We start from the raw sequence: 25,344 nt of genomic DNA on the forward strand, positions 1-25,344 counted from the left end.
GTTATGATCCAAGAGTAATTTATTTCCTACATTCAAGGAACCCGTTTTATTTTAAATTAAATCTTCTGTTTTGCCATTTGTTATTCTTTTTGCAGTTCTGACTCTATGTTCACGTTTTTTGCTCTTTTACTTTTATTTTCTTTGCTCAATTTAATTTTACATTTGATTCCTATTGAAAGTAGACCTGAACATCCGGCAGATGGCCAGATGCAATGTTTATATGACTCTCTCTCTCTCTCTCTCTCTCTCTCTCTCTCTCTCTCTCTCTCTCTCTCTCTCTTTCTCTCTCTCTGGCTCGCTCTCTCTCTCCAACTCCATCTCCTCTCTCTTTTTTCTTTCTGATTCACTCTCACTCTCATTTTCCCTATTTCTCACTCTGTGTCTCTCATTCTCTCTCTTCCCCCTCCATCCCCTAACCCTCTCACTTACTCTCTTTCACTCCATCTCATTCTCTCTCTCTCTCACTCTCTCTCTCACTCTCTCTCTCTCCCTCTTTCACTCTTACTCTCTTTCTTTCACTCTTACTCTCTCTCTCACTCTCTCTCTCTTTCTTTCACTCTTACTCTCTCACTCTCTCACTTTCTTTCACTCTTACTCTCTCTCTCACTCTCTCTCTTTCTTTCACTCTTACTCTCTCACTCTCTCACTTTCTTTCACTCTTACTCTCTCACTCTCTCACTTTCTCTCTCTCTTTCTCTCACTCTTACTCTCTTTCTTTCACTCTTACTCTCTCTCTCTCTCTCTCTCTCTCTCTCTCTCTCTCTCTCTCTCTCTCACACACACACACACACACACACACACACACACGCAGACGGCTATGCCTTGCTGTAATGTTTATTTTTCTCACACAAAAAGGTACAATTGTATATTATTGTCCAATAAATGTTTTTCCTTCTTATTTCTTCTTGTTTCGAATTGAAGTTATAAGACTTTTGCTGTAACGCATCGTGACGATGGAGAATGTTAATTACAAATAACTGATTTTTATCTTTATTCTAGTTCGAATCGAGAATGAATCAAAATCTACGAGTTATGTGCAACACGGGCAAAATATTCGGAATCAAGTATTTCGACAAGTCGGGGGAAAAAAAGTCGGCCGGGACCGCGACTGGTCTTCGTCGTATTTTTACAAGATCCTCGAGGGAGGGTCAAGGCTTCTGTAGAAAATCAGTGGGGGAAGATATATAAACATCCCGGCACCCCGGCTCTCCCAGTCGAAAACACACTTTCACTTGAAATTCTAATCATGTAAGTCAATTTAACTATTTCACACCGCTAACTATTTATTTGGATGAGCATTTTTGATTAATCATTACTGTACAATCCGAGCACAAGTTTTATTAACTTATTATTAATTTTAGTTTTATTACAATTTTTCTTGATTAATTAATTTTTTGTTACTGCGGTGGATAGCAGAAACTGGATGAGTTCCCCCTGGCTTTTGAAGCTCTATAGAGCTTATTTACTGGCTCTATTTTGGAAGCACAACATATGTGTAAATTGAGCCGTTCTTCCATCAAATAAACTCATTTTGGAAGGGGGTCAGGACTAAATCTGATCTGCAGACAGGGTTTTACAAACATTTGACCGCATATCAAAATGTTAAACTGTTTAATGTTTTGCACATTTCACATAACATGAAATTAGTTCAATTAAATCGTTCTTGTCATAATTCTTTCTCAGCATTTTGTTTTTAAATTTAAAAAATTTATATTTTTATTGTATTTTTTATTTATTTATTTTATTTTTTGTTTTTTTATTTTTATTTTTTGGCGGGGGGAGTTTGGAGAGTCCTCATTACCTATTACCATGTCCCTAGTATTAATGGAACGATGATACAAATTTTTTCAATTTTTCTTTTAAAATATTTTTTCATTGATTTATGGTCTCACATATAAGCCAGAGAAGGAACAACAATCAGATTTTTTTTTTGGTGGGGGGATGGGTCAGTTTAAGAAAATTATAAGCGCAACTGTGGGGATTGAACCCATGACCTAGATGACGTCTACGAGCCGAGAGTCTGACACTTTAACCTTTTGGCTCCTTTACAATTATACAGTCAATGATGACAATGAAGAGAATGCTGGGATGCAGGGTGGTTTGGTGTTTCCCCAAGTACCCAAGGGCTTTTGGCTTGAGCTTTTCCTAGTTCCTTAGTACAATTCAATTGACTTGATCCTCCTTTTTAGAAATAGTAGGTCATTGATGCAATTCTTTTTCTCAAGTCTTCTTGGTTGGTACTCTAGGTTATGTCACCATGAGCAGTTGCTTCACATTCGAAGATAAAATGGGTGTCAGTTTTTCTTCCTCATTGCATAATCTAGTCAATGTTCATGTGTTGTGTATCTGTTTTCTCAGATGTCATTACTGCCAGTTTTGATGAGGGTTCTTTAACCATGAGTTGACTATGTCTAACCTGTCGAGTTTCTACATTTTTATTTTGTTTTGTGGGGATCCATTCTGAGGCCATGTCTACGTTCGATTATGTTATCCTAATAATTGATTCTAGGCTTATAGTACTGCTTGGAGGTACTCCTCTAGCCTGTTTGCCCGCTTGTTCATTATGCAAAATTCTTTTATTCCCAAAATATAGTTAGGTTTTTATATTTTCCAAGGTTTTTGAGGGGTTGGACACATGGATGTGACATTTTTAAGGGTTAATGTTTTTCTGGTCTCTTGGCCATCCAATCTTGTGAAAATGGTTTTGATGTTTTGGTGGTTGTAGGTGTTCTTCCCAAATGAGTTTGACTGCTCATTTTTTCAGCGTGTACACTCATATATCTGACCTGGTTCCTTTGCAATTTGGGAGCCATCTGTAGATGGTTGAGATTTATAGGCTGGTGCAAAGGATGTTTTTTTAAATCATAAAATCAGCAGGAATGTGTGTCTGTTTTTACATAGATACAAGTGAATATAAAATTCTGTTATGATTATTAACAATTTACAAGTCAAAAGTTGAAATCGTTTGTGAGAGTGACTGTAGAGAAACTTGGAAGCTGACAAGTTCTTTCTCTGCATACACCCTGCAGTTCAAACAATCCTGAAATTTTTGAAAATCATCACTTCGTTTTGACTAGCCTGAACCCACTTATCATTTTATGGTACAGGTTCAACGGCTTTCTTTAAAAATATATCCTTGATCATATTTATACTAACATTATGACCAAAACTATATTTTTAGTAATGTGTGGTGGTTAGTGACCGTTAATCGATAATTATTCAGAAATCTACACTTCTTCAAATCTATCTTCAGGTAACAATATTCAAATAAAAAAATGGTTGAAATTGATTTACAGGTATCCTGGCGTGATGAGACCCGGCAATAGGTCGGCTAATCAAAGGAACTATCTAAACAATATGAGAAACAACGTTACATCAAATTATTTAAAGAAGAGGAATGTGCAAGGTACTTTAAGGATTAAATCTTAGCTCTTTTTCTTTATCATCGGCTTTGTTTTTTTAAAGGAAATGCTGCTGTTGAACGGGACGTCGCACAAGTCACTCTCGTTGAATTGTACTTAGCAGATAATGCCAAAGTCCACAATACAGAACGATTTGAAATTTCCAACGAGTCTCTTGTTTTAAGAAGAGGGCAACCCTTTTACCTGGCAGTCAGGTTCGACAAGGAGTTCGATCCGAACTCGGATACGCTTCGCTTTGTCATGGACTTCGGTAAGACTTAGGAATTTTTTATGTTTTAAACCATGCAAGTTGTAACGTAAACCCTCGAAGGTCCCACGCCACATGTCACAAAAGGAACGAGGAGTGTGATGGTCATCGATTCTCAAAGGACTGAAACCAAATCGCAGCCTGGAAGGTGGGACGCAGTAATCTCCCACCAAAATGGAGCCGACATTACAGTCCAAGTAAGTGAAATAATTTGGAGCATAAATATATTGAAAAATGTGACATTTTTTCATTGCTTTTTGCTTGTTGACATTTGTGCAGTATCAAGTGTCAGTCATTTACTGTTCTTAAGACTTTTTCCTCTTTTAATGCACTTTCTCACGAATCGAGTTGAATTGACTGATCAACAAAAGTCAAATGAAGGTTTTAATGATTCCATTGGATTTCCTAAAATCCATTTACTGGACACCATTTTGAAACAGACACTTTTCATCAGTTTGTGAAATGTGTGAACCAAAATATTAAAATTTTTTGTCAATCGATTATAATTGGCCAATTAAACTTGATCAATGATAATACACTTTTTAATAACTTCAGTCAATAATTAAATTTGGTTACCAATCATTTTGATCGGCTTATTCTAGCTGGGTTTTTCAGATGCATTTCGTCATCTTCAGTGTGTCTGTGTTATTTTTGAAGTTGATATTATAAGGTTGTGAAAAGTCGGGTGTGCACCCATTTGCATTGAAATTACATTGTAGATGTTTTCCTTGCACCATTCCTTCCCAAAAAGCTGTAATTTGAATCTCATAAAAATTCATACTTGAGTTTCTCAATGCTAATTTTCCCTGTTCCGTTTAAAAAATGCAAAATCTTATTTGAACAATTTCATATGCTTTACTTACAAACTCGATTTTTTTTTTTTTTTTTTTTTTTCGGGGGGCTGGACAATTTGGTTCTTCTTACAACATATCAATTGTACAGAGTAATCTTGAAAGCTGGACCAAATTTCAGGTCCTTCAACCTGCAGACAAAATTAATAATATCACAAATTTGGTTGCAACAGGAAATCCAGAAAAAGACCTATTCAGTTTGCCCATCGAGAAGGAAAAGAAACTTAAATTTGTTTAAAAAATACAAAATCTTATTTGAACAATTTCATATGCTTTACTTGCAAACTCGACTTTTTTTCCAAGTTACACAACTAGTTAGACAAATAATTACATAAAATTGTATAAAAAAAAGTCCATTCTTTTAAGGACTAGTAAATTATTTAACTTTCGAAGGCCAAAACGGTATTTTAACTATATTTATTGCTTAGTTTAGTAATTTCCTAGTTTCTCATTAAATTGTGAAAACAAAACTTGTTTTTATTTAGCAAGATTTCTTAAAAAGAAAAAATTAATAAAAAAGGAAATCGCGCAGGTACATTTTCAAAGGTAGGCAGCACAACATAAATCGTGTAATCCTCTTGAGGAATGAAATTACATATACACAAATTAAAATTACAAGAATAAAACAAGTTGACATATATTAATGGCCGTAGGCCAGATCAAGGACATCCAGGCAAGGCCCGTGTGTTGAAACCATTCTCTTATGCAAGTCAACTTTTCTAAGTAAATGTAAGTCACCGTTGAGATGAAAGTGTCCAATATGGAATTGTACATTTTTTTTCTTCTTTTTTTCTAATGCAATGGTAACTTGTATCTGTGTCAGAAGGCTTCCATTTTGATATATTTTATGAATCGAAAGAAGACCTTCAGACTCTGCATCCACATGTTAGACCGGTCTTTATGATCTTTGTTCGTTTTGGTTTTGTTTTTGTATCACAACACAACAAAAAGAAAAGCTAAACGAGAAATATTAACAACAGCCAGAAATTTTTTATTCTACAGTAAAATTTTTGAAGCAAAGTGTGAGGGAGAACAAAAAATATTTGATTGAATTGCAGTGGAAAATCAGACAAAAAAAATTTACTGTATATTTCAACCATTGAAACACTGCAAATATAAAATTTACAATGATTGTAAGAAAGAGTTAAAATGGTATTTTATTTATACATAAAAAGTTTCAAGCTGTTTTTTAATTTTTAAAACTTTCTCAGATAATTAAAGATTTAAAAAATCTCAGTCCAATTGTTAGAACAGAAAAATTTTATCTTTGTATCAAGATAAGAAAAATTGCACTCCTGCTGCACAGACTTCATTATTTTCTGCCTTTTGATTCAATAAAACGTGGAATATCTGTTAAAATATGCTATTTATAATCAATTATCAAATTAACCTTCAACCTATTTAAATAAAAATAACTTATCTTTAACAGTTTTATCTTAACAACCTGTTGAAAGAACTTGCAAAAACATTATCATAATCATGTTAGTTTAATTTTATTATTATAGAAATAATCTGTACAATAGAGGTTGGTATTGGTCTTAACACATAAAATAAATACAAACAATGAAAAGCACAATAACAAAAATTATCATTTTTTACATCGTACAAAATTTATTTATATAATACAATTTAATATTGCTCAAGATAACAGATTTCACATTTCAACTTGCATTTCTAATGCAGAAAAGTAAAAATAGTAAATATGTATTATTAATATGTTCCTGGTTGTTTTTACCTGAAAGTGGAATCAAAACTGGAGTTTTTTTGTTTGTTTTTTTAATATTTACAATTGAATATTACAGTGGCTCACTTTCAAAAAGGAAGTGGCCAATGGTATCTGCTTTTAGGTTTAAAAAAATTGGCAATAGTAGTTTAATCATGTTAATCATTCCTTTATCTTATTTTATTTTCATCCTTATTTTCCGTAATGGATCATTTTTATTATTTGGTCTTTACTAATCATTTTGGTCTACATATCTTTACCATTTATGATTTGTTCTGTCAGACAAGTAATAAGACCTGAATTAATCTGATGGACCAAAACTCAGCAAAAACAAGCACCCAAACATTTGATAGCAAACAAAGAGTGGCAAACATATGTACAAGAGCAATGAAAACAACCCCGTCAATTGCTCTAGAAACACTGCTAAACCTGCCTCCATTGGAAATATTTATAATTAGGAATAAGGAAAAGCTCATTTAGGCTCCAAAAACAATCATGTTGGATGGGGAGTAAACATTTTTGGCATGCAACAGTGACTATAAACAAACACCCGTTCATATGACAAATCGATTGGCATACTATCAGCTCGAAATGCTGGAACTGGTTCAGGCATTTTCTGTACTAGTTTAAAACATGAGCAAAATATAGGGAAGTATACATCTTCCAAGTTAAAACATCAATGTTGGTGGCTTAAAAATTTTAAAATGGCAGATTACATTGGTAAAAAATCCTCAAGATTGGATAGTCAAGTAGTTGTTAAAGATTAGCATGTAAAAAAATTGCATCAAAATTAATAATTAATGCATCCAAAATCCCCAAAACCTGTGGAAATGCAATAACCTGATGATATCTTGGCTACCAGGACACAAAGGAGTTTTGGGTAATTAAAGGCAGACAAACAGACCAGAGGAGAGTCTGCAAGACTATATAGGCTCTGAACCTATTCTTGGGATGACAGAAATAAGTGTGATCGAGTCAATTGCACTGAACTAAGGAAAAAGAAAATGTACAATAAGCCAGAAGACTGTTGTGCATGGGGAATATAAAACCCCTCACATCATAGTCTCTATATTCATCATTATCATCATGTCACACCAAAATGACTGGTGGTCAAATCACAGATTCATCACCATGCAGAACACACGGAGAAATCTAACCGTTTTATTCTCCAGGCAAAAATGCCATATGGCGTGTTTGCCTTGAAAACAAAACAATTAAATTTATTTCTTTAACTTTCTTTTGACAGATGGAAGCCCCGTCTAACTGTCAAGTAGGAATTTGGCACATGTCGATTGAGACTGGTTCCCACTACGATGAACAAGCTCTCAATGAACACAAAGTCGAAGATGACATATATATGTTGCTGAATCCTTGGAATCAAGGTAAACTTAATTATTTTTATAAAATATCACATATTTGAGCATACTGAACAGACAATTAAATCACAATTTGCATTATAAAGTACAAGATAAACAAATTACAAATTAAAATATTCACCTAGTATTTGTGTAAATAAAATTAATAAAATATCGACTGATGTAGACAAACATGCTCCATAAATCTTTGAGTGTTTATTTCAAGTAGAACTTTGACAACTGGAATAATTAATCTTGCTGGATTGCATAACTTCTTTATTTTAAAATTATAATCTTAAGTGGTAAACAATCGCATTGATATAGAGAAAGAGAAAAATACAAAAATAGTGTAGTGAAAAAAGAATTCCTGTAAAAGATACTATTTTTTTCCTTTATTTTTATTATTTATTTTTGAATAGCAACATTTTCTCCAACTTAATATGAGTCTTATTTACACCTTTTTACATGTGCAGCAAGTTTAATGTTGTATGCATTTTTCATGATATTGGATCTAAACAAACAGCTTTGCCCAAGATCATATTTTGTAAAAATAGTGTCAAAAATTTTGCACAATAAACTTTATCTGTCTAACCTCTTTATTCTTAGATTTGACTGAAGTTTTATCGATATTCATTTCAGATGATTCAGTGTTTATGAAGGATGATGCAGAACGTATGGAATATGTGCTGAATGATGTAGGAAAAGTGTGGATGGGTTCATATCGCCAACCTCAAGGAAGACGGTGGCTGTTTGGCCAATTTGAAGATGCAGTATTGCCCTGTGTGATGTACTTACTCGAATTGTCTGACTTGCCTCATGAAGATAGAGGATCCCCTGTGCTTCTAGCAAGGGCGATAAGCGCTGTGGTGATTATCACTTACTATTTTACAATTAAATTTTTTTTTTCAAAATGAATGTTTTTAGATTAATGCTGCTGATGAAGGGGGTCTTGTAATTGGGCGATGGGATGGAGATTACTCGGATGGAACTTCCCCTCATGCTTGGACCGGTTCGGCTCCGATTATGGAGGAGTTTCTCAAAACAGGTGCTACGCCTGTCTCATACGCCCAGTGTTGGGTATTTGCCGGCCTTGTGACAACTGGTACCTAAACGTTTATCCTGTTGTTAAAAACTAGTTTTAAAAAACATTTAAAATTTTTTAGTATGCCGTGCACTTGGACTGCCTTGCCGGCCGACGACCAATTATGTCTCAGCACACGACACTAATTCGTCATTAACCGTGGACAAGTTTTTCGACTATAGAGGAGAAGAAATCATAGGAGGACCGGATGGAGAGTGCCATGACTCTTGCTGGAATTTTCACGTTTGGAACGATGTCTGGATGTCGAGACCCGATTTACCGCCAGGCTATGGAGGCTGGCAAATAATTGATGCCACCCCTCAGGAGATGAGCGGAAGTATGTTGCTAATGTCAATTTAAATAATTAATATCCAACATGTTAATATTGTTTTTATACTAACTACCTTTTTTTCTAGAGTTAAAAAAATGAGTGAAACATTATTTAGACAAAAATTAAAGTAAAATAAAAGCATTTGGTACTTATTTTCATAATATAGCATTTTTCAGGCAAATGAAACTTTTTTTCAACCAAATGAAACTTTTTCAATCAAATGAAACCTTTTTCCAAGCAAATGAAACCTTTTTTCAATCAAATGAAACCATTTTTCCAGCAAATGAATCCTTTTTTCCAGCAAATGAATCCTTTTTTCAAGCAAATGAAACCTAAAACCTAATGATAATAATTATGTAGAGGAATAAATAAATGACATTATAGTATTAAGTAGGATAGGTGAAAACGCCTCGCAACAATCCAGATTTCAAGCCCTTTAGCTCATCATCAGTTTGAAGGGTGTTTTCGCATTGGCAGGGGTATCAGTGGGTTCACTTTTGCAATTCATGTCGAGAGCGTGTTTGTAGAAACCCTTCAACCTGATGATGAGCTAAAGGGCTCGAAATCCGGATCGTTGCGAAACAACTGAGTAGGAACCATCTTTTTAAAAAGGATTGAACTCCACACCCACTCCATCATTCATAATTTCTATCACAGAAAGTTTTGCTCGCTTCTTTTTCTATCCTACTTAATTAAACTTCGATGGGGTGGATGTAGAAAAGTTTGATGAATGCAGATCTTCACAAGAAACCTTCTTGTACCTAAGGCTTACGATTCAATTATTGTAATATTAATATCATTCATCATAAAAATTATTGTTAGTACTATAATGTCATTTACTTATTCCTCTACATAATTATTATTAGGTTTTAGGTTTCATTTGCTTGAAAAAAGGTTTCATTTTCTTTAAAAATGGTTTCATTTTATTAAAAAAAGGTTTCATTTTATTGAAAAAAAGTTTCATTTGACTGAAAAATGCTATACGTAATTTTAAAGCATTAAAGATCAAGGTCTTAAGGATGATTTTTTTTTAATTTTTGCATTTTCTTTTAAGATATGATGAGATGTGGCCCTGCATCAGTAGAAGCAGTCAGATGTGGTCAGATTGGATTCCTCTACGATAATCCATTTGTTTTTTCTGAAATCAATGCAGATGTGTGCCATTTCAAAGCGGACACTAAATCCTACTGGGGATTTACAAGAACAAGGATAAACAGATATCAGTAAGTTGTAATTCTATTATAACCAATTTTATCAATATTATAATTAAATTGTAAATTTAAAATTTACAGTGTAGGAAGGAAAATAGTGACAAAAAGGGTGGACGTAGATGATGATGTGGGCGATTCTGATATGTGGGATGTAACTCAGTTATACAAAAACCCTGAGGGTCAGTTGATTCTTTTCATCGGAGAATGTAAAGTATACCATACTCTTATCATTTTCAGGTTCAAAAGAAGAACGGATGGCTGTATTCAACGCAGTAAGAGGAGTCGATAGGGCCCAATTACACTACGATTTCCCAGATGAATCTCAACAGGACGTCTCTTTCGATTTGGAAGATATAGACCAGATACAATTCGGAGAGCCATTCAGCATCGTTGTCAAAATTAAGGTGTGATTAATAAACATGAAACATTAAGCGAAAAGTTTACCTTCCAAACCATTTCAGAATAATTCCACAGAAGTTAGGACTATCGAGATGATGTTAGCTGCCAATTCTGTTTACTACACCGGTATGACAGTTCACAGGCTAAAAAGAGCCAACGGACAATTTAAACTGCGACCAAATTCAGGTTTTTATACAGCTGTAATAAATTCACGAATGGCATAAATAATATTTTATTTCTATTTAAGACGACACGCTGAAACTTAAAGTTTTTACATCAGATTATATTGATAAATTGGTCGACCATTCCTTAATCAAGATACACGCAATAGCAAACGTGTTGGAAACCAAGCAGACGTGGTCAGAAGAAGATGATTTCCCCCTGATAAAACCTTCATTAAAAATTGACGTAATTTTGAAATAATCAAAATACAATTTTAAATCAGTAGTTAAATTGATTTCAACTTGTAGGTTGGAGGACAATTGGTGGTCGGCGAACCTTGCACTGCAACATTTTCATTTACCAACCCTCTTGACAAGCCGTTAACAAACTGTTCAATAAGCGTTGAAGGACCTGGTCTCCAGTGGGCCAAGATCGTTAAATGCGAGTAAGTTTATTTTTAAAATTATTGGTATTGTTTCTTTATATATGAATTTTTAAAAACTTGGGTTTTTCTTCTTTTACAAGAAATGTTGAGCCAAAAGGACATTTTGCCTATACAGAGAGCTTCCATCCGAGACGGCCTGGTCAAAAGAAATTAGTGGCAGTGTTTTCATCCAATCAACTAAATGACGTTGCAAATTCAACAACTATTGTTGTACAGTCACCATAATTTGGACAGTTTTGTTAAATCTTAAAATTGTACTTTCAGTAATTAAAATAATTAATGATGTTAAGCATGTATATTTTATTTATTACATTTATATATTTCTTAAGTAATCTATGCATTATTATAATGCAGTATATTATGATATAAAATAAAAATTACTAGAAAACTGTACTGTTCCATTTTTAATTTTTTCATCCTTTAATTATATTAGTTTTACTCCCAATAATCAGTTTATAAATACATTTCATTTTTTCGTTCTCATGATTCAACTTTTGTTAACTTAAGTTTAAAGTACAAATTTTAAAGTTTTTGATTTGACATTGATTATTCAGAAATCGTGAGATGTGGTCTGGTGTGATGTAGGTTTTAGAAAAACATTTTCTTTATCGTGCCAATGTTTCGATCTTTATTGAGATCATCTTCAGGGCCTGGGATTTACAAACATTGTTTAAATTTAACAAAAACATGTAAGATGTGGAAAAAAGTGAATTATACAATGCAAAAAAAAATTGTTTTTTTATATTCAATCAAAGTATTTCTACTCACTCAAACACTTTGACACTTTGAGTGAGTAGAAATACTTTGATTGAATATAAAAAATATATTTTGCATTGTTTAAATTCACTTTTCCACATCCTAAATGTAATTGTTAAATTTAAACATTGTTTGTCCCAGGCCCTGAAGATGATCTCAATAAAGATCGAAACGTTGGCACGATAAAGAAATGTTTTTCTGAAACCTACATCACACCTGACCGCATCTCAAGATTTCTACGCTACTCACAGGATGGCCGAGCTGTAAAGTACTCCGACTCAAGGGTACAAGGATAGACTGGACTTCCGGAGAAATCGCCCTCCTCAGTGATGGAAGGACTAAAGGAATAAAATATGGAAGGGGAAGACAAATAATAAATCAATGTACAACACTTACACAAGATTTACTTTTTTTGTCTTTTAGCAAATTTAGAACTGTTTTGAATCTTCCTCTTTGTTTTTTTGCTTCTATTTTTTCTCCAGTTTTCTCTCTTTTTCTCCCAGTCCAGTTGTTTAGGTGCTGGGGAAAAAAAAGAACGTGATTAAGGATGACACTGAATAATTAATTTCAAACTACTTACCAGCATTGTCTTTATTTTCGACTGAGTTTATCATTCCGTGCTTATGAACAGCAGATCCTGCTTCTTCTAGTATTTCAGAAAATTCCTCAGCAGGAGCAAACAAGTTATTAAAATTATTCTCCATTTTCTTCTTACGGTCGCCTTTTTTGACAGACTGAACAAAACAATGGCGTAATAACAAAATTTACTAATTTCATAAAATAAAAGTTAACTTACATGACTTTTTTCATTCTTTGTTTGATTAAAGGTTCTATCATTATCAAAATCTGAATCACTACTGAACTCCATAACTTCCTTGTCATCTGATAAATCACTATACTCATCATCTTCCATTTCATCTTCTGAAAGCAATTCCGTTTTTCCTGTTGAACAGAATATGTATGAGTTTACATGTATTAAAAGAAGAAAAATGTAATATAGACACACCTTTTGTTTTTTTAATCAGATTTTGTCCAATATCATTAAAAAAATCCATTTTTTCTTTTTTTGTCCTAGTCATATTATCTATCATTTCTTCAAATTCTTCACTGGCCACACTCTCTAAGTCGTCATCATCATCACTGTTGGATTTGTTTGCACTTCGTTTTTCATGCTTTACTTTCAAATATTTGTAAACAAATAGTTCATCAACAGGAATTTGGCATTCGGATTGGTCCAAGTAACGATCACTCGTTACATGCAATGCCTTTACACCAGGAGGGATGTAATATTTCCTAGGAGCCAACTGAGGATCTGGCCCTTTAGTCATTCCGTCTACAGATCTGGTGTTCTTTGGGTTTTTGAACACAAACCTTTCTAAAAATCTGTTTATTGTAAAATCTGCTAAAGGATCACCATCGTAAACTATCGGCTCTCCTAAAGAAATATCATCATTTTAGTAACGGTTAAACAATTATTCTTATTAAATTACTTACTTTTAAGAAGTTTTGAGGCAAAAAGTGCTACTGTAGGGTGAAAGTGTTGGGACAATTGAGTCAACTCAAAATATATCGATTTGTCAGCACTTGCAAAAGCAGGATTTCTAGCGAGAGGATTGTAACTTCCTGATGTTCGAATCCCTTTTCTTATATTAAACTCAGAATAAGCCCATCCAGCAGATGTCTTTTTCTCATTTTTGTGAAAATTTGAAAAGTCTTTGTCTTTTTCCTGCTGTTCCTTCAAGAATAAAAACAATTTTACAAAATTGGAGACCTTTTCTTTTAACTATTATCTAACAATTTTCACATAGTAACTCTATAGAAACTGAGCACAACAGTATACAATTTCTTAACCTAACCATTACAAAAGTGATGATCTTCAATTAGATACAAAGTAAAAGTGCATGACAAATGGATTAAATCACTAAAAAAAGTACAATAAGAATTGCTGCCTGAAGATAGGCAGATTATAAACAACAATGACCACTACAAAGGCACAAATTCTTGGGGAGATGGGATGCAACAGTTGCTGCAACAGTTAAGACATTTAAATTTCTAGATAAGTTCCAAACTGCCAACAAATTTAAGTTGTACTGAGGATGACTATCAGATGTGCAAACTTAGTAAACCATGCAGGAGTGGGCCTCAACATAACAAGGTGGGGGGGAATCATTAAACTAAACCCTAAGGTGAAGATAAATGCTCAATGTGTAACAGGCATGAGGAGGAGGGCACTCGCTACTTTCTCTGTGTGTTCCAGGTCCTTAACACATTCGGCTAATCTGGCATAACAAAGGTTCAGCCAATCAGATCACAGTACAAGATTTTAAGTAAAAGATTTATGGAAATAATTTTTTTTAATGGGCATTGTCCGTTTAAATAGATTTTTGGTCAGAATATTTATTTAAATTGCCCTTTCGAAAATTTATCTCTAGGGATAAATTTTCGCTAATTTTACAGGCCATCCATTTTCAAGAAAACACCACTTTGGATGACAAATTGAAAAAAATTCAGTCATTGTAAATCACTTCAATTATGTCATGGAGAAAATATATAGCCCCAAAAAAGGGCTTTCGCTGGACTAAAGTATGATCTTAAGGGGAAATCTATGCGTCAATTTATTTTGGGGAACGCCATAAATATGAAATAAAATTATATGTTTTGGCCGAACAATTAGGGATCGGGGGTGATTTAATATCTTTAGCAATAAGAGAAAAATAAATTAACAAAACTGTGTCGTCATTAAATATAACCTATAAAATGGGTCAATTAGCAAGACCAAATGTTATCAAAAAACACTTTGATAGTAAAAATCTAAGGTTGCATCTTTTTCACATAATGTTAATAAACTCGTGGGTTTTGCACAATTTGAATCCGTAAAAACACTTTTACCGCTTCCAGCAACAATGCTGAAAGCCCCACTAAATAAAAGAGACCTCCCAGAGTATGTAAGCTTAAAAGGGAAAATTCTTCTAGTACAAAAAAGAAGTGTGGTTTGTAAGACCAAAAAATATGTAACCTACTATTGCCCAAGTGACTCAACTTGCCAGGTTTATGCCTAATTAATTGTTTTCAGGAACATCACAAACATAACTAGTCATGTTTCCAAAACGAATTCCCTATGTATATAGTTATGATTTTTAAAATAAGTAAGTTATCTATGTGTAAGTAATAGATGTATTTAGTTTTAGTATTTAGAATAATTTGAACATTTGTATTTTCACATAATCATGGTTTCATTTATAGCAATGTTTGTTTTGTTAATATATAATTTTAGTTTGTTATCAGATTTGCAAAGATTTGGGCAAAACTTTATATTTATATGAGTGATTTGTATTTTTTAAACTATGTAAAGAATTACAATTAATTAAGGTTTTTAGTTGAGATAAAAAAGTCAATTAATTATATTATCAATTAATATTAATTGGTCAAGCAGACCATGAAATTGGTGAATTTATGTGAAGAATTATGTGTGTACAATTTTATGTTTTTATTAATATACACTTTATATAAAACTACAAAAATCTTAACAAATTTATTGTTTGTGTAAATATAAAAATGTGTTACTAATAGATGTATTTGTAAAATATTTATATGTCCTTTCACTTAAGCAACAAAGAAAGATCCCAATGAAAAGAAATATTTTTTTTGAGAAAAGCTATAAAAACTGCAAATATCTATGACAAATGAAGTAGGTAGAGTCGTAGAGACAGCCGAGATAACCAATTGGCAAAAGGGTCAAAAGAGGGAATAATAACGGTCGGGCATAGGTCAAAAACGGCTGAGACGCGACTCCGTGCTGAAAAAGTGTTAATGAATTTAGAAAGGTAGCACTGGGGAAAACACGATTGGCAGCTGAAGAGGCGATCGGGTGATCAGGTTGCTGCTGTGCTGACTGGAACAAATGAAAAAACTGCCAGACTTTTGCAGAGCAGCCTGGAGATACCGACAATTTGTGGTTGGAGAATTCAATATTTAATTTACTGTTTTAATCCAAGAGTAGTTTTAATTTATATTGTACCTACAAGGAATTTGTTTCATTGGGATAATTATTTCTCTCCTCTCTCACAACTCTCTCACTCTCACACACACTCTCTCACACACACACACACACACACACACACACACACACACACACACACACACGCACGCACGCACGCACGCACGCACGCACAAACCCACGCACACAACATATTTTTTAATTACATACATTTTATTACCTCAATATCAATATATTTCTCCTCTTCATCACTACTGAAGTTATCCAAACAGTCATCTTTTTGTTGTAAAACTGAAGCGTACAATTCTTTTCCTCCTGCCGACATTAGCTGAGATATCAAGTATAATATGCCACAAGTAAGTGGTACAGGTACATAAAAACATATCTGGAAAATATATGAAACTAAAAATTTCTATATACACTAGAATCTTAAAACAATTTACCTGGAAAAGTCTTTTAATAAAAGCTATAATGCGGCTGGTATTTTGATCGACACTTAATGCTTTATAGAGAAGATTGATGAATACTGCATGATGGCACGAGGCACTGAGTTTTGGGTCGAGTATTTTTCTATACAGGGCTCCATAAAACCTAACCACCAAATATAAAGCATTATTTATTCACGGAAAATTGTATGTTAACATACCTATCATTGTTTGAATCAGAAATCTGCTGAAGTAGGCAAAGAGCATGAACCGAAATGTTAAACGTTGTCAAATGTACAAGTTTGTACAATGTATCTATATGTTGTGACATACTCCCATCTTTTATATCTGCAAAAGGATAAGCCCTTTTCACACCCATGAGAAGTGCACCCATCAACCGAGAATCAACTTCACCCTAATAAAATTACATACCCTATAAATTTATATTAAGTTATAATTCACCAAAACAACAAATACCTTCTTTATTGAAGCCTTGAAAAAAGAAAAATAAATGTTTATTACATTTCTAGCAATGTTAGCATCATTATCATTGAAAATAAACTGAGAAAGGAAACATATGCAATAATATTGTGTCCTAAAATTTACATTTGGCCTGAAACAAATTTTAAATATTTAACAAGAGTGTTTAAGTCGTAGGATTATTGTAATTAAAATATAAAAATAAATTAATTAATTAAAATAAAAATAAATCTTGGAAATTAAATGCTTAAATAATTAACAAAAAATGTGTAACATAAGGGAAAAATGTGAAATAAAGAGAACTGACTTGAATTTTAATAATAATTTTGAAATTAACTAACTTTTAAAAAGAAAATACAATAAATTATGCTTTCGTGTAAATAAAGAATCTTAAACAAAATTATAATCTTTCAACTATACATGTATGTATATATGAATCCTCAATGAAGCAAAATTATATTAAGTTATGGGATGTTTAATACACATTTAGTGTATATGAGGCGTTGCGGATACGAAGGACGAACTCAACAAAAGGAGGTGTTGAGAAAAACGCATTTGAAAATAATTTTTCCGTTGACATGCGAAGGGCGAACTCAACAAAAAAGATTAAACCTGTTTTCGTTGAAGGATGCCTAATTTTTTGTTTATTAATGGTTACCCCATCTAGAGATTGGTCAAGAATTTGGTTGAACTTCAATTAATCAAAAAACACACATTTTATTTATAAAGTATGTATTCTGAAAACGTACGTACATAAAATAATATTAAAATGACTTAGAAAACGAATTGTAATTTCTAATTTTTTAATCCTCATAATCGGGTTGGTCATCTTCCATTTCCTCGTTGAGCATGGGCATGGAAGATTGATTATTTTCAATAATATTATTAAAGTATGTTGACCACGGTAGCGGAACGTATGGCAGGAGATCTCTGATGTCATTAAGTTTAGCAGGAGGCACAGGCAAAGGAGAATCATAAAGCTGCGTTGGCGTACTATTCACCAGATTGAACTTGGTTGGATCGTAAGTGTTAACTTTTCCTTTCTGGAGTTTAACTGCAGATTTGACACCGAAATTATAGGTTTTGTGGATGCAGAACCCCTGTTTGAATTCTTTGGTGAACTCGAAAACGGCACCGTCCTTGAATTTGGCTACTTGGAGCTGGGTTTTTGTTGTATATATGTTGAAAAATAGCGTAGTTCAAGACAAAATTTTGCATAACTTGTACTACCGTAAATGGTTTTTTTCTACGGCATTTCATAATGAAGTATTCATAATGGTTTTTGGAGTATACGTTGGCATGTCGAACCTCTTTTTCTATGTGCTCAAAGTCACGGTCACAAGGAAGATAGGAATGACCAGGCGTCATGAAAATGTTTGATTTCATCAAATTTATTCTGATGGATTAAAAACAAGTTGGCCAACACTAAATTCAAATTTTTATTTTACCCGAAGCAGTTATCGCTAAACATTATAACATTTTTAATACCATGATCGAGGTTTGACACGTAGTGAACAACACAACTTGCTATTTCACATGATCCACGTCTTACTGTCGTTTCGTCCCACAAATACATTTTTGAGGCCCCCGTTTTAATGTTATGGATGCAAAAGTTGTAGGTCCAGAGTTTCCATTTACAAAACTGAATTCCACTAGTCAATTAAGGGGTGGGGAGGGCTTGCTGTAAGTCAAATGCGATAGCGAGAGTCTCTTCATTCGTATCATTTTTAAATGTTTTTAGGAGGTGTTGAGGAGCTTTGGCTTTCACGAGATGCAACGATTTCTCTTCTTCCAGTTTTTTTATTGTTTCATCAGCAGAGGCACAGTTCTTATTTTTTTAAAGATTAGTTAAAGAAATATCAATTTTATCACAGAAGTTACAAGTGTCACTACCAGGAGGTTCAAATCCGATGTTAAATTCAGAATTAAAAATGTCTCGATAATAATGCATGGTGACAGGTTCAGTTCCTGGATAGTTTTCATGCAGCCACTCCAAGTACATTGAAAACAGCGATCAAATGTTTAATCCAACTGGAAGATACTTATGGTGTGGGCTTTTTGCGCGGCTATAATGACTTGAAACGGTTGGCAATGACATTATGTGTTCTTTCACTTTATTCTTTTTTACCTCTGGCACTTTATGACCAGATGTCTTTTTCCCCCTTTGATCAGAAATAACAGTTCCAGTTGATGTAGTTTTATTAATAGCAATGCGCACACGTTTTTCAGATATACCGTGCATACTGTAAAATGCTTTACGGCATACACTGTATTTCTCATTGTTTATTGCTACAGTGTATTCAAGACACCATAAAGTACGACTCGGCCTTCCCTTTACTTTAGACCTTCTTTTAACATCACTGTTTACCACAAACTTTGATAAGTAGGAATTTTGTAGGTCATAACTACCCAGGTCCCAAAAAGCACGAAAAATCTGAAGAACATTATCTTGGCCTACCTTTAAAAAACATTGGCAACTACACGGCTCACCGATTTGACGAGCTGGAACCACTGCATTCGTGTGTCTCGATACGTATTCTTCGCCAGAGTTCCTTTTCGTTTTTGCCACAACAGTCTTCCATGTATTCTCCTTTTTCACTCGTTTTCTGGAGTATCCAGTAAACGCACTATTATTGTTAACATCCATTACTGCACACAATAAGATCACAATAACAGTAACAACAAAATAAACACTGCACGAGACAAGCGTTTTATGCAAACTAAACGAAGGATTGCATCATACAGCGGAGCACGAAGAGAAGGGCAAGGAGCGATGTTGAGTTCGCCCTTAGTATCCGCCCGCCTATGGCAGTTTCCAACTACAATCCAACTAGCATCGTATCATTCTCTTCATACGGATACGAAGGGCGAACTCAACATGAAAGCTATAACTGTACATTCTCTGAAGCGGCTAGATTCGGAGGTGACCAAAAAAAAAAAATTAACCTGATGTCGAGTTCGCCCTTCGTATCCGCAATGCCTCATATGTACAGTATGAAAATAATAAATGAGGGCCAAATAGAAGAGTAGAAGTTTGAATAAAAATTTTAAATGCCAAGCCAGTTTGAACATTTACCTGAATAAAAGTTTTTCCACTTCATTTAACACAACTTGCTTCATGTTTGGGTGAACTCTAAGTAACATTGTTAGACAGTATATTACTTTGGCAACAACTTTCTGACTTGGGTCGCCTAACTTGTTAATTAGATTTTGAAGTAAGATTTGTTCTTTTTCTGGGTGGCAGGAAAGCAGTTTAAATAATATTGACACTGCTTTAATCCTGTTGGCTTCAATAGTGTCTTTTGCAATTGTATCTATAGCGCAGACAAATTGGTCAAAGAGCTCTTTCAGCTTTTCCTCAAAGATCCATGCCAATAACCTCTTTTTTCTAGCCTGGGCACAACCTGATGTTAGCTCATTTAGTTTTGATAGAGGTTGCTTATCAAAACTTTTTAATTTTTTGTTCGGTATGAGCAAGTCTTCTAAGAAAAGATCCGCAAGTGTTTCTAAACAAATAATAACTCGTTAATATTTTATTACAATTAAATAAATGTTCTTTGATAAAATAAATAAACATGTACATACCCATTATTAAAATACATTCTTTTTTCTTTGAAACTTTTACCATATTTATCAATGACGATATATGATTAATATTATGAATCGGTGAATTTTGAATAGTCAGTACGTAAGCTGCAACTTTATCCTTTGCCGTACCTTTTGACATTATTTTTTTTACCCAAGACACATTCCGGTTGTTTCCACCTTTTCCCTGCCCTATCAAAATAAAATAATTAATATTAAATATTAATTATTGCACCCACAGTACACAGTTATAATGAAACATACTGGAATGATAAATTTTACTCTCATTTTCTAAAACGTTCTGAGCCTCAATCCTCAAGGAAATTAGTTCATCATTTTCAACAATCAGTTTAAGATCATCAAATTCTTCATTTCTAAACTGAAAATGTATAAACATAAATAAATTTAAACTGAATAAGCATAGAATTTAACAATCATAAAACAGCCTAACAAAAATATTGAAAAAAATAAAAATTGCCTCAGTAACACAATTGACACATTTAGAGATTTGGCTAGAAGAAAGGCAATCATTATTGCTTCTACATTAAAAAATAATGTGTTCTACATAAACAATCTTACAATAAAACAGAGTAAAATGCACATCCTTATTCCAAATGCGTTACAGATCTAGTTACGACACTTTGTCACTCAAATCACTCACCTGGTTGGATCTAGGCTTCTGTATATATTAAAATAATTATAAAATAGCGTCAATAAGCAAAAACTTACAAAATACTTTAATTTACATGAATAAATTTACAAAGTTATGACAAGCCAAAAGTACATTACAGCATTTGAATGGGGGGTTTTTTTTCTCAGTTATTTTTTTCAGTTATTCAAACACATTTTGGCACTGCGACATCTTCAGTGAGTAACTAATTTAAAAGAAGAAAAAAAAAACGTGAGTGGAGACAGACCCAATAAGTAACTCTGTGCTGGTTCAACATGAGTTCACCTCGGGAAACAATACACAGTGCGTCTACATGGAGCTTCAGATAAGCAACAACCACATGGTATTCGTTCCGGAAATCAACCAATTTTTATGCGCCGTCATCACACCAGAGAAAATCAAGATCACGCAAGACAATACGATAAAAACAAAAATCCTGGAAGGTATATTTCTGCTAAAACCAGGCAACAGCAAAATAATATACAAAGGACACCCACTCGTCTATCGGACCACGAGCCATGGAATACCAATCATCAATTGCGAACTCCAACTTCAGCATCAAACTTCGTCATTTTACGCTTAATGATATTTCTCCAAACTTTGAGACAAAAAATAATTACAATTAATTAAGGTTTTTAGTTGCGATAAAAAAGTCAATGGCACGAGCGGGATTCGAACCCACGATCTTCGGCTTGATACGCTGCTGCTCTACCACTTGAGCTATCGTGACCTCGATCCACTAGGACACCAACCCTATCTCAACCGCACCTTTTGAATTTTCCCTCCTTTTTGCCATTTTTCAAATGTCGTGTAATCGGGTTGGATTCTCGACGACAAATGAAATGGCCACGGAGAGCATTAGTGAAGTATATTTCATTTTTAATCATTAAATTCACTAATTTCGTGGTCCGCTTGACCAATTAATATATTACAATTAATTAAGGTTTTTAGTTGAGATAAAAAAGTCAATGGCACGAGCGGGATTCAAACCCACGATCTTCGGCTTGATACGCCGCTGCTCTACCACTTGAGCTATCGTGACATGAAAAATGGCAAAAAGGATTGGTCAAGCGGACCACGAAATTAGTGAACAAAAAATAATATTATACCATATGTACATGTTAATCTAAGCCTATGGACATTATTCCTTTATATTTTAATCATTATTATAACAATAATATTTATAATTAGAAGCATAAAAACTAAAATCGTAAATAAAAATAAACAAACAATAAAGGTAGTAAAAAACGACCCCCCCCCAGGGGAAGCATTATTCTAAGGATGGAGGAGTTATATATATTATAAACAATATTAGTTATAGTGTTACTTGTACAGGAAAATGCACTTGGCTTATCAGATGTCGATTAAGCACAATTGCATTTTTCTCCCTCTTAACCCGAGGTACTTAATTATGGACCGAGGGTAATTAAATTAGATTCTGTGTACGCTTCCTCGAATGTATATATATATCTGACTTGTAACCAAATAACAACACAACAGTAGATAGGGTAGAAGAACAAAACTACAGAAACAGCTCAATGGAAAAGATGCCAGTACTATGGCCACACTTGAACTGAGATAATGAATTTAGAACAGCACATCCACTGCATTTGCGGGGCTTATCTGCACAAAATAAATTGTAGAGCGTCCCCAAACTGTGCCACCTGTGATCAACCAGAAACTACCAAACATTTGCTTTTAGAGTGTCCAGAATACAAGTCTACCACAATAGACTTCCTTGAAAATCTGTACAGCATAAAAGAAATCAACAAACCCGTCAGCTGGGAGAGCCTACTTGCTCTTAACAGAGTGGATGTATACCAGGTCATATATTCTTTCTTACAAAATAGTGGCATCAACGTGTAAATGTGAAATCATTAAGGTAGAGGTCAGTTCAATCCCATTGGGGTTCAGCCCAGATGCGGAGCTGTCTTCGGGTCAAGCTCTCTAAACGCACTGGGCATTTAGTGTGATGTGGGGGGATGTGGACTATTCCATGCGTTATATTTTGTAAATGGTTTTTATCCATATCTTCCTGAAACACCTATTTTATGAAGAGCAGTAGCCTTTTAAATAGCATAAAGTGTGGACAAGAGCCTCCTCGGGGCTGGCGTTCTGCGGCCGGTGGGGATCCCCTCCTCGTAGGACGGCTACTGGCTTCCCGAGTGTTTGATCTTTATTTATTCTGTAGTATTTATTGTAGTTAGTTGATAGTTAAATATTGCATCTGTTACTTGCTATTTATTTATTAGTTTGTGTGTCAAAATGTAATTTGTTATTTGGTAGGTCTGCACTTTTATTTGTTCATTGTTGTTCGTCTTTATTTATCCTTTATTGTTGTGGTTGTTTTTGTATCGAATTTTTGATCTTTAGTACTTATTGTGGTTGATCAATATTTATTCTCTCGTTACTTGTTATTTATTCATTGCTTTATGGTTCTGAATTTCTAGTCATGTTAAAAAATGGAATTTGATATTTCATAGGTACTCTTGCTGAATGTTCCAAAACAAAGCAAGAAAAAAAAGCACATCCCTTGGACACTATTTGCATTTAGTGATATACAAAGTCCGTTTCATTATTCACAATTTGGAGCGGAAATGATCAGTTTCCAGAGTGCACTAGTCAAAAGACAGTTATTGAATGAAAACGACGAAGAATATCAAGCGATTAAAAATAATCATTTTTATGATACTACATAAATTATACTATGGTACGATTATTTTCGGTTTTTCAGTATTTTTAAATTCACCTATGTGCGCTTGTCACAACACGACTTTCATTACGCGGCCACCGCCTAATCCACTACACTTAGTGATAGACAAACATATAACAAAAATAACAAACACATAAATATTCAGTAAATTGATGTATTATAGAATACGTGTACCAGTTTGGGGATAATGTCAAATAAAAATTAACTCACCTCTTCGTACCACTTGGATACATTCGCTTCGTTGTAAATGTCATCCATCGTAAAAATCGTTAAATCAAACGAACATAAAGCGGTCAGTTGTTTTTCTTCTTAATATTCCCCCTGAATATCAATTAATATTAATAATGAATTTAATTAATAAATGACAGTGTCGACCAGATTTAATCAAACATAAACACGTGGTCCGTCAGTCCAACTCGAGTCTAGTAACTAATACAACCTGTTTTAACGAAACCTTCTTGATTAACAATTAGTAGTTTAAATAAAAGATAGTACTACTCATTAGTTTATTTATTTGATCTATTATTTGTTAATAATTCGACCTCAAAGGCTTTTATTTTATTAATTTTTATATTAGTAATAAGGATTTTTGTTTTTTATTGAAATTTGGCTTTGTGCGATGATGTAGGTTTGGAAAATATTTTCTTTATCACGCCAACGTTTATATCTTTATCGAGATCATCTTCGGCGCTCAAAGGCTGTGTTTTCTGTGTAGATGTGTACAGTAAACCTATGTAAACTTTTAACCTATACACCTATGTAAATTTTTTAATTAATATGTAATACTTGATGATTGATTTAAATATATACAGGGTGTTCTATGGTCCACCTATTTAATGCGGAAATGAATAACTTTAGCAAAAAATAGTCTTATACAAATCCCAATTTAATTTTGGCTTGGATTTAATTTTTAATTTTCGCGTGAATTGGAGATTTAACATAACCTAATCTAGCTGGGTAATAACACGAACTTTGTTATTTTAAACGTGAATCCCATATTTTTATTGTACAATTCGATTCTAGAGCTTATTTTATGCCACTTTTACAAAAAAGAAAATTTTGATCTGTTTAAATGTATTCATTAATATATTTATAGCATTTTTCAGTCAAATGAAACTTTTTTTCAACCAAATGAAACTTTTTCAACCAAATGAAACCTTTTTTCAATCAAAAGAAACTTTTTTTCAATCAAATGAAACCTTTTTTCAATCAAATGAAACCTTTTTTCAACCAAATGAAACTTTTTTCAATCAAATGAAACCTTTTTTCAGTCAAATGAAACTTTTTTTCAATCAAATGAAACCTTTTTTCAACCAAATGAAACTTTTTTTTCAATCAAATGAAACCTTTTTTCAATCAAAAGAAACCTTTTTTCAATCAAATGAAACCATTTTTCAAGCAAATGAAACCTAAAACCTAATGATAATAATTATGTAGAGGAATAAATAAATGACATTATAGTACTAACAATAATTTTTATGATGATTGAAT

General features: G+C 33.4%; 2 protein-coding genes across 2 annotated transcripts; one reads left to right on the forward strand and one right to left on the reverse strand.

Moving 5' to 3' along the window:
* The first annotated feature begins 1,051 nt into the window (after positions 1-1,051).
* LOC106668829 (hemocyte protein-glutamine gamma-glutamyltransferase-like) lies at positions 1,052-11,521 on the forward strand. The gene is made up of 15 exons (XM_014397962.2): positions 1,052-1,248; positions 3,297-3,406; positions 3,466-3,672; positions 3,733-3,866; positions 7,490-7,625; positions 8,238-8,464; positions 8,523-8,700; positions 8,762-9,016; positions 10,065-10,233; positions 10,303-10,400; positions 10,459-10,625; positions 10,683-10,806; positions 10,868-11,028; positions 11,091-11,227; positions 11,308-11,521. Coding segments are annotated over exons 1-15 (2,250 nt in total). The 5' UTR covers positions 1,052-1,246; the 3' UTR covers positions 11,453-11,521.
* A 627-nt stretch (positions 11,522-12,148) lies between these two features.
* On the reverse strand, positions 12,149-24,295 carry LOC106668817 (CCAAT/enhancer-binding protein zeta-like). The gene is made up of 13 exons (XM_014397947.2): positions 24,064-24,295; positions 20,735-20,849; positions 20,471-20,662; positions 19,962-20,391; positions 16,883-17,018; positions 16,627-16,820; positions 16,424-16,571; positions 16,201-16,365; positions 13,478-13,718; positions 12,990-13,418; positions 12,780-12,925; positions 12,564-12,717; positions 12,149-12,502 (listed from the first exon to the last, which is right to left on the reverse strand). Exons 1-13 carry the CDS (start codon positions 24,109-24,111, stop codon positions 12,387-12,389), a joined length of 2,514 nt encoding a protein of 837 aa, XP_014253433.1. The 5' UTR covers positions 24,112-24,295; the 3' UTR covers positions 12,149-12,386.
* Positions 24,296-25,344: the final 1,049 nt, after the last annotated feature.

The sequence above is a fragment of the Cimex lectularius genome, unplaced genomic scaffold, assembly GCF_000648675.2.
Source record: "Cimex lectularius strain Harlan isolate CLEC.00 unplaced genomic scaffold, Clec_2.1 scaffold155, whole genome shotgun sequence".
NCBI lineage: Eukaryota > Metazoa > Arthropoda > Insecta > Hemiptera > Cimicidae > Cimex > Cimex lectularius.